This window comes from Lolium rigidum, unplaced genomic scaffold, assembly GCF_022539505.1.
Source record: "Lolium rigidum isolate FL_2022 unplaced genomic scaffold, APGP_CSIRO_Lrig_0.1 contig_39021_1, whole genome shotgun sequence".
In the NCBI taxonomy this organism is placed as follows: domain Eukaryota; kingdom Viridiplantae; phylum Streptophyta; class Magnoliopsida; order Poales; family Poaceae; genus Lolium; species Lolium rigidum.
In genome coordinates this window covers 1-9,902 of record NW_025900437.1, presented here as the reverse complement: position 1 = coordinate 9,902, position 9,902 = coordinate 1, and the positions used below count along the sequence as shown (strand labels likewise).

Genomic DNA, 9,902 nt, shown 5'->3' with positions numbered 1-9,902 from the left:
TTTACAATATGTCTTTTATGTGAGTTTTGTCTGCACCGGTTCATCCTTGTGTTTGTTTCAAATAGCCTTGCTAGCCTAAGCCTTGTATCGAGAGGGAATACTTCTCATGCATCCAAAATCCTTGAGCCAACCACTATGCCATTTGTGTCCACCATACCTACCTACTACATGGTATTTCTCCGCCATTTCAAAGTAAATTGCTTGAGTGCTACCTTTAAATAATTCAAAATTTATCACCTCTCGATTTGTGTCAATGTTTTATAGCTCATGAGGAAGTATGTGGTGTTTATCTTTCATTCTTGTTGGGCAACTTTCACCAATGGACTAGTGGCTTCATCCGCTTATCCAATAATTTTGCAAAAAGAGCCGGCAATGGGATTCCCAGTCCCAAATTAATTAACCTAAATAGACACTCCTCCATGGTATGTGATTGTTGGACGGCACCCGAAGGATTCGGTTAGCCATGGCTTGAGAAAGCAAAGGTGGGGAGGAGTGTCATCATAATAAAACTAAAATAAAAAGGCACTCCGATCCTTCATGGTATGAGATTGTTGGCAGGCACCCGAGGATTCGGTTAGCCATGGTTTGTGAAAGAAAGGTTGGAAGGAGTGCCACCCAAAAATAAAAATGATTCATGGGAGCCGCTCTTTGAAGGTTTGTCTGGCAAGGGGGTTAGAGTGCCCACTACCATTCGTTGACAACAAGAAACACCTCTCAAAATTTTACTTTTATGCTCTCTTTATGTTTTCAAAACCAAAGCTCTAGCACAAATATAGCAATCGATGCTTCCCTCGTCGAAGGGCCATTCTTCTACTTTTATGTTGAGTCAGTTCACCCATTTCCTTCTGTCTTAGAAGCAAACACTTGTGTTAACTGTGCATTGATTCTTACATACTTGCATATTGCATTTGTTATATTACTCTATGTTGACAATTATCTATGAGATATACATGTTACAAGTTGAAAGCAACCGCTGAAACTTAATCTTCCTTTATGTTGCTTCAATACCTTTTACTTTGAATTATTGCTTTATGAGTTAACTCTTATGCAAGACTTATTGATGCTTGTCTTGAAGTACTATTCATGAAAAGTCTTTGCTTTATGATTCATTTGTTTACTCATGTCATTACCATAGTTTTGATCGCTGCATTCATTACATATGCTTACAATAGTATGATCAAGGTTATGATGGCATGTCACTCCAGAAATTATCTTTGTTATCGTTTACCTGCTCGGGACGAGCAGAAACTAAGCTTGGGGATGCTGATACGTCTCTGACGTATCGATAATTTCTTATGTTCCATGCCACATTATTGGTGATCTCTACATGTTTTATGCATACTTTATGTCATATTTATGCGTTTTCCGGAACTAACCTATTGACGAGATGCCGAAGTGCCAGTTCCCGTTTTCAGTTTTTGGTTCCAGAAATCCTAGTAAGGAAATATTCTCGGAATCGGACGAAATCAACGCCCATCATCCTATTTTTCCCGGAAGGTTCCAGAGCATCAAAGAAGTACCGGAGAGGAGCCCTAGGGGCCCCACACGCCACCCTGGCGCGGCCAGAGGGGGGGGCACGCCCCCCTAGTGTGTGGGCCCACCAGGCCCGCTCCGAGGCTGCCCTTCTGCCTACTTAAGGTCTCCGTCGCGAAAACCCTAACACGTTCGACGAAACCAGAGAAAACCTTCCAGAGCCGCCGCCATCGCGAAGCCAAGATCCGGGGACAGGAGTCTCCGTTCCGGCACGCCGCCGGGACGGGGAAGTGCCCCTGGAAGGCTCCTCCATCGACACCACCGCCATCTTCATCAACGCTGCTGTCTCCCATGAGGGAGGGAGTAGTTCTCCATCGAGGCTAAGGGCTGTACCGGTAGCTATGTGGTTAATCTCTCTCCTATGTACTTCAATACAATAATCTCATGAGCTGCCTTACATGATTGAGATTTATATGATGATGCTTGTAATCTAGATGTCATTATTCTAGTCAAGTGGGTTTTACTTATGTGATCTCCGGAGACTCCTTGTCCCACGTGTGTAAAGGTGACAGTGTGTGCACCGTGTGGGTCTCTTAGGCTATATTTCACGGAATACTTATTCACCGTTATGAATGGCATAGTGAAGTGCTTATTTATATCCCTTTATGATTGCAATGTGTTTTGTATCACAATTTATCCGTGTGCTACTCTAGTGATGTTATTAAAGTAGTTTATTCCTTCCGCACGGTGTAATGGTGACGAGTGTGTGCATCGTGTAGTACTTGGCGTAGGCTATGATTGTGATCTCTTGTAGATTATGAAGTTAACTATTGCTATGATGGTATTGATGTGATCTATGCCTCCTTTCGTAGTGTGAAGGTGACGAGTGTGCATGCTATGTTAGTACTTGGTTTGGTTATGTTGATCTGTCGTGCACTCTAAGGTTATTTAAATATGAACATCGAATATTGTGGAGCTTGTTAACTCCGGCATTGAGGGTTCGTGTAATCCTACACAGTTAGTGGTGTTCATCATCCAACAAGAGAGTGTAGAGTCTAGCATCTATTTATTTATTATGTTATGTGATCAATGTTGAGAGTGTCCACTAGTGAAAGTATGATCCCTAGGCCTTGTTCCTAAATACTGCTATCGCTGCTTGTTTCTTGTTTTATCTGCATCTCGTACTTCCTGCAATATTACCACCATCAACCACACGCCGACAAGCACTTTTCCGGCGCCGTTACTACTCGCTTATACTTATTCATACCACCTGTATTTCACTATCTCTTCGCCGAACTAGTGCACCTATTAGGTGTGTTGGGGACACAAGAGACTTCTTGCTTTGTGGTTGCGGGGTTGCATGAGAGGGATATCTTTGACCTCTTCTTCCCTGAGTTCGATAAACCTTGGGTGATCCACTTAAGGGAAACTTGCGGCTGTTCTACAAACCTCTGCTCTTGGAGGCCCAACACTGTCTACAAGAATAGAAGCACCCGTAGACATCACACGCCAAGTCCCGCTTCTACTATATCAATAGTGTTCTAGTACCTCCTAGACATTGTTTCATTTTTTTTTTACCCTTTGGCCTGTGTGATGATATGGAGAAAATCATAAGAAATTTCTGGTGGGGAACAGAAAAAGGTAAACGGAAAATGCATTGGCTAGCATGGGATGTTATGCTGAAACCCAAGAAACAAGGGGGCATGGGGTTTAAAGACATGAGAATGTTTAACCAGGCTCTATTAGCGAGGCAAGCATGGCGTCTAATTCAATTCCCAGATTCCCTGTGTGCCCAAATACTGCGTGTCAAGTACTACCCTAATGGCAACCTCCTAGACACAGTGTTCACAGGCAACAGATCATCTACATGGCACGCCATAGAATATGGGCTGGAACTGTTGAAAAAAGGAGCAATCTGGAGGATCGGTAATGGCGCAAATGTGAGAATCTGGAGGGACCCGTGGATACCACACAACTACCAAGTAACACCAATCTCCCCGAAAGGAAGATGTAGATTGAAATGGGTCTCTGAACTACTCAACACGGATGGCACATGGAACATGCATCTATTGGAGCAGTGGTTCTACCCAATTGATATTGAAAAGATCATCCAGATCAAAACCTCAACAAGGAATGCTGATGACTTTATAGCCTGGAACCCTGACACTAAAGGCATATTTTCAGTAAGAAGTGCCTATAAGCTCGGAATGGAAGAGAGACAGAGGGAAGAAGATAGAGGATCATCAAGCGGGAAGCCCTATGGCGAAAACAGCAAGTGGAAATTAATATGGCATAGTCTAGCCCCACCAAAGGTGAAGACATTTGCATGGAAATTGGCTAGAAATGGCCTGGCAACTAGAGCAAGTATGGTAAGAAGGAAGATGATCAAAGAGGGCTCCTGTCCTATCTGCGGTGCTGAGGAGGAAGATACCTTTCATGCCTTAATTAGTTGCCCTCATGCCCGAAGCCTATGGGGCGCAATGAGGCAATGTTGGGGTCTGCCCGGTGAAAAGGATATAGATAGGGATGGGAAGGACTGGATACTCCCGCTCCTGAAGAATCTGAATGAGAACCAACGGTTGATGGTCCTAATGGTCTTGTGGCGATGTTGGCATGTCCACAATGAACTTACACAGGACAAGAAGGCCCCCCCCCGATTGAAACCTGTAAGAGGTTCTTATGCGGCTATGTGGAAACTTTGTTAGAAAATGTGGAAACTTTGTTGACCTTTAAACAGTTCCCTCAGACAGATGTTGTCAAAGGAAAACAAGTGATAGACATTTCAGGGGAAATGCAGAAACGGGAGAAGAAGAGCAGTTTGCTTCAGACACCGGAGAAATGGAGACCGCCAGAGCCTGGGACAATGAAGCTCAATGTGGACGGAAGTTGGGTCCAAGGTTCTGGACAGGCAGGTGCGGAAGCAATCATGAGAAACCATGTAGGAGAGACCATGTTTTCCGCCTGCAGATCACTAAAGGCTTGTGCATCGGCCTTGGAAGCTGAATTAGAAGCTTGTGATGAAGGCCTGAAGCTGTGGCCTTGAGTTGGTCGACTGAACCCATAATTGTTGAAATGGACTGCTCTACGACCATCGCTATGATTAACACAAAGGAGAAGTATTGGCCTGCCCTAGTGCACCTGGTAGCTAGTATCAAGCATAGTATAGGAGAAAAAGATGTTCTGGTTAAGAAAGTTGATAGAAGCCAAAATGGTGCCAGCCATAGCCTCGTCCATCTTGGAAGAACTTCTGGTAGGACTCAGTTCTGGCTTGGAAGTGTCCCACCTGAAACTCAGGACTGTGTAATCAACGATTGTAACTTTCCTATAAGTTAATAAAATCTATTTTTTCCCGCCAAAAAAAACTATGCAGTACTCTAATTTGATAAATTAAAAGAATTAATTGGGGGCCGGTCCTATTGAGTTCCCAGTGTGCTACAACACCCCGGGTCGTAACAACATTGGTACGTGTCGGTGCACATGATATAACTCACACACAAAGTATAAAGTTGGAAAGGGTGGGGGAAAATGGGTCCATGCATGGAACAAACCAATCTCTGCAGCGTCTCTCCCACCAACCCTGTCAATAAGTCTTTTTTCTGAAATAATTCGTTTTCATGAATTTAAGAACAGGCCGGCAAATTTTATCCAAATTCTTATGGAAATTTACATATTTGAACGGAATGTAATTTCAACGGCGGCCGGCGGGTATATATCCAACTTAGTTGCGTCGCGTTCTTCTCACGGTCGCATGACACATCACCAACCTTATCAGCATGTGAAAATGAAAAACGAAGCGTACCAGGATGGAACTGAGGACCATATCCCTGATTGTTCAGTTCCGTTCCGTTGGGTGCAGCGCATCTTCATCTTGGCCACCACTTCGCCATTAAAACACACACACACGCCACGCGTAGCCTCAAAGTTAAAAGGTCGCTTCTCGCTTGCTTGCTTGCGCAAACAGAAAGCCGCGAGCTAGCTGCCCAACCAAATCGAGACGCGAATACCCACCCGATCCATCCGTCCACCCACACAGCTTAGCTCGATGGCCGCCGCAGCGCCGGACTCCGGCGACCTCATCCTGGTCGAGCCGGCGGGGCCGGGGTCCCAGGTCGCCGTGGTCACCATCAACCGCCCCGACGCGCTCAACGCGCTGACGCGGTCCATGATGATCTCCCTGGCCTCCGCGTTCCGGCGCCTGGACGCCGACGACGGCGTGGCCGCGGTGGTGCTCGCGGGGCGAGGACGCGCCTTCTGCTCCGGGGCCGACCTGCAGGCGGCGGAGGAGATCTTCAAGGGCGACGTCAACGACCCCGCCGCCGACACCGTCAAGCAGATGGAGCTCTGCCGCAAGCCCATCGTCGGCGCCATCGCCGGGTTCGCCGTCACCGCTGGGTTCGAGATCGCACTCGCCTGCGACATCATCGTCGCTGGGCGCTCCGCCAAGTTCCTCGACACACACGCCAAGTGAGCTCTCTCCGAACACGCTTCTGTCTCTCTTGTTCTGCGCGGCAGTAGGAGTAGCACACTGCGACACGACTACACAAGTATTGATTTATTCTCGCGGACAACAATCAAATCTGGCTGGTCTTGCGAGCAAGAATACAATCAAACAGAGTAGGATGTTACACGTATTCTGCTTAATTATTTCCCAGTACTACGGTACTAGTATGATTCGTGTATGGTCTACCTCACTCGCATTTAATACCATGTACTAGTATGATTCGTGTGTGCTAGTGTGTGATGTACCCGAACACCTTAGCTTTCAGGTTGGGCCTTCCGTGCTCCTTTTGCTTGGAACGTACGGAATAAGGCAATCTTGGAATGTTCAAATTCAAACATAAGATTAGCTGCAAATAATTTGTAGTCCTGCAAGGCTGTAATTCGGTCGGACACACTGAAATCCTCCATATGTGCACTGTCCTACAACATAGAAATCCTGCTTGGATTCATGCCATTTGCCTTCTAATTTGTGCACTTTGGTCAATCTGATGCAGGTTTGGGATATTCCCTTCCTGGGGTCTTTCACAGAAGCTCTCTCGTCTCATTGGGCCAAATAGAGCACGGGAAGTGTCGCTAGCTTGCATGCCTATCACTGCTGAACTGGGGGAGAAGTGGGGACTTGTGAACCACATTGTGGATGATAGTCAGGTACTGACGAAGGCCATAGAGGTTGCCGAGGCCATTACGAGGAACAACCGCAACTTGGTGGTGCTATACAAATCAGTTATAAATGATGGGCTTCAGCTGGACATGGAACACGCCCGAGTTCTTGAAAAGGTCCGGACTTATACATTGATGGAGCATAATACTTATATGCAGTTTCATGTTACTTGTTTACAATTAACACTATTTGTTTACTTTCTATATGGTTCTTAAAATATTTAACTTTGACTGGTTGTTGTGCAAAATTTTAACCACGACATGTTAGTGGATAACTGGGCAGAATTAGAATAGTTTGGTGCACTAGAAGTATGACGTATGATATCTTTAACACAGTTTGCAGTCTTGAATTCTTGTTCCGTGTTAACAGGCAAGCATTCTTGCTCAATATTGTCTATTGCACTGGTTTTGATCCTCTGCCCGATATGGTTTATTTTAGTAGACCTTGTTGGCACTGGAAACATAAAAGTAAAAGTACAGTGACGCAGCCTTCTATATTCAGGGAATGCGCCCTTCTTGTCGTTATTTCGGAACAAAAATCTTGTATTACAAGTTTCTTCCACCAACAACTAAGGTAGTTTGTAAGCTGGTAGGGCAGAGATGGCAAACTTTAAGGTTAACCAACTTCCCACAGTATTAAATTCATAGAGAATTAGAGGACAGTTGAATTCGTTTGTCAGTCAATAGCATCAAGGATAGGGAGATAGACATTATTTGGGACCTTTCGTTACAAAGAGGCAGTCTTAGATAAGTTTGAGGAGGCAGTGGGGCATCCCAAAATGGAAGAGATAGAATCACTCCCTACTCTCTCGTCATATTAGTGGGCAATCCAATTGTAGCTGTAAATGCTCCAGTTACCTCTTTAAGAATCCTACATTTTTTTACTTCAATAGAAAACTAACAGAGTTAGGATGATTTGTTACATCGCCTGTAGTTTTATCTCTATTCAGTTATAACAGTCCGGTTGTACTTGTCCGTATTGGGCACAAAGTTGGATTTAGGGATCCCATTACCTTTCAAGAGGTAAGACCGCTTAGTGAGTCATGCAATGTTTCACTTATTTTTACAAAGTCAAGTTGAATTTTCACAGTAAAATATATGACGAGTCTAAGGTTCATTCATTTGTTGTGACCTGTTTTTTCCCTTATCCTCGTATTTACAAATACGGTATTGACACAAGTTATTAATATAATATATATTCCAAGTATGAAGTATAGTATTAGCTCGTATGCTTAATACACCATACGAAAGATGTCAGTGCCTATCGTAGGAGGTAAATTGGTCACCATGTTCAGTCTAGTCTTTGTATTTTAAAGACTGGACAGTCAATAGATTGGGGCTGTCTTAAAATTTTCCTTAAGAATTCCAGTTACAGTGTTAAACTCGTTTTCAGATTTTAAGCAAGTTTTGTAGCTGATTATTGGTTATGATCCTTGAAGTTGTACTGGTCCTTATTTGGACTGGAAACAGAAAGAAGAATCGAATTTGCTTTTATTGCTGTTGCTATACTCAGTGAAGGCGCCCATCTTATTGTAGCATTGCCATGGTTTCAGGAAAGAGCTGTCAAATATTACAATGGCATGACAAAGGAACAATTCGCAAATATGCAGAAGTTTATACGAGGACGGAGTTCTAAAGCACCATCTAAGCTGTAGATGCGGTGCTCTGTAAGTACTTCTACTGAAAGAGTGTCCACGTCCAGTAACCTGAAGAAAGATAAGCCCTGTCAATATGAGAATAAGCATACATAGTAGGTACTTATTACTGAAAGAAGATCCACGTTCTTTTGCGTTTGAAATTTTCGGTCTCCACATTGCTTCACATTTAATAAAGAGCATGAACATGTGTTGCAATCAACTTGAAAAAGGTACGTGTGTTGCAATTAACACGTGTTTGGAGTCAAGTTTCAATAACTTTTCTTGTACTATGCGTCTATATGGTGGTTGGCATTTGCGGATGATTCCATGTAGCCTGTTGTTCCGCCTGGTTTACAAAAGTACGAGATCTACTTGGACACATGCTAACATGATGGTGATCTACTTCTAATGAGCTTCCACGGGAAGACTTTGATCTTGGGAGGTACTCTCGTGCGCCAGACGTCCTTGAAGTTATCCACCGATGGGCCCTGTGAGTGGCTAAGGTATATCAACCTAGTAGAGCACACGCCCGAGGCTTCCAATGCCCAAGAAAGCCCATCCTCTTAAATGTCCGGTGGTAAGGCCTGGATATCTCGAGACATGTTCTCCCATTGTACTGTAATGAACGGTTCAGCGCAACAGCTGAAAGATAGTGGAAAACGTATTCGAAGGGGGGAGCTTCCCGACCACAAGTCCAGCCACAAAAGGTCTGCTTCACATTGCAGACCTTATGTTTGGCCCCAAATTTTAAGTACCACTTCAGCTTCTGGATGGTGTTCCAGAATTGGGAGCCTCACGTCGAAACCACCTTAGAGAAGAGGTCCCTATACCCGAAGTACTTCACATAGATTAGGTCAGCCCACAATCCATGTGCGCTTTGATATAGCTTCCAAATCCATTTAAGCATCAACGCTATGTTCATGAATCTAGTATTGAGGATCCCAGACCCTAAACCCTTGGGGTTTACACACGGTTGGTCAATCAACCATGTGATATTTTCATCTGTTTCCAACTCCTTCCCAAGAAGTGGGAGCGCAGCGTGTCCATGCCTTTGTGAGTTGCCTCGTGTAGGAGATAAACACTCAATGTGAACATAGGTAGGTTGGACAAGCACAATTTGTGAGCTCGAGTTTCCCAGCTGAGGCTAAGAAGAGCCATTCCTAATGGTCAACCCTATGACCCACTTTCTCCGATAGGAAATCCGAGTCCAACACTCGAAGAGGTCGATCACTCACATGGAGGCCAAGATATTTCATAGAGAGCTTTCCTAGTTTGCAGTTAAGAATGTTCGAAATCCTGCGAGCCTCCCTCTATATGACGGCTGTCACAATGGCTTCGCTTTTGTTGAAGTTGATTTTGAGCCCTGACATATTCTTGAAGCATAGCAGCAATAGCTTGAGATTTGTGATCCCCATATCCCCAAGCTCCACCAGCACCATCATGTCATCCGCATATTGCAGATGAGTCACTCCTACCACCCTCCGAATGAGGTGAGGTACTGTTATCACCAGATTTTGGCTAAATCAGGAGGTGGGCCGCGATCAAGATGGGCTTGGAAGATTACATATGGAAGAACTATGAAGCGGCCTTGCACGGAGAATTTGGGCTAGTTAGCCCGTGTATCTTAATATA

The 9,902-nt window shown here is 44.6% G+C and overlaps 1 protein-coding gene across 1 annotated transcript; it reads left to right on the top strand.

The window, feature by feature from the left end:
* Positions 1-5,371: 5,371 nt before the first annotated feature.
* Positions 5,372-8,519, top strand: LOC124681296 (probable enoyl-CoA hydratase 1, peroxisomal). The gene is made up of 3 exons (XM_047216228.1): positions 5,372-5,937; positions 6,468-6,750; positions 8,187-8,519. The coding sequence occupies exons 1-3, from the start codon at positions 5,516-5,518 to the stop codon at positions 8,286-8,288; spliced, it is 807 nt and encodes a 268-aa protein (XP_047072184.1). The 5' UTR covers positions 5,372-5,515; the 3' UTR covers positions 8,289-8,519.
* The last annotated feature ends 1,383 nt before the right edge of the window (positions 8,520-9,902 follow it).

Excerpts from the sequence above, each read along its gene's own strand:
- LOC124681296 (XM_047216228.1), top strand. The coding sequence starts at position 5,516 with ATGGCCGCCGCAGCGCCGGACTCCGGCGACCTCATCCTGGTCGAGCCG. Across the intron at positions 5,938-6,467 it reads TTCCTCGACACACACGCCAA|GTTTGGGATATTCCCTTCCT; the intron begins GTGAGCTCTCTC and ends AATCTGATGCAG. Across the intron at positions 6,751-8,186 it reads ACGCCCGAGTTCTTGAAAAG|GAAAGAGCTGTCAAATATTA; the intron begins GTCCGGACTTAT and ends CCATGGTTTCAG.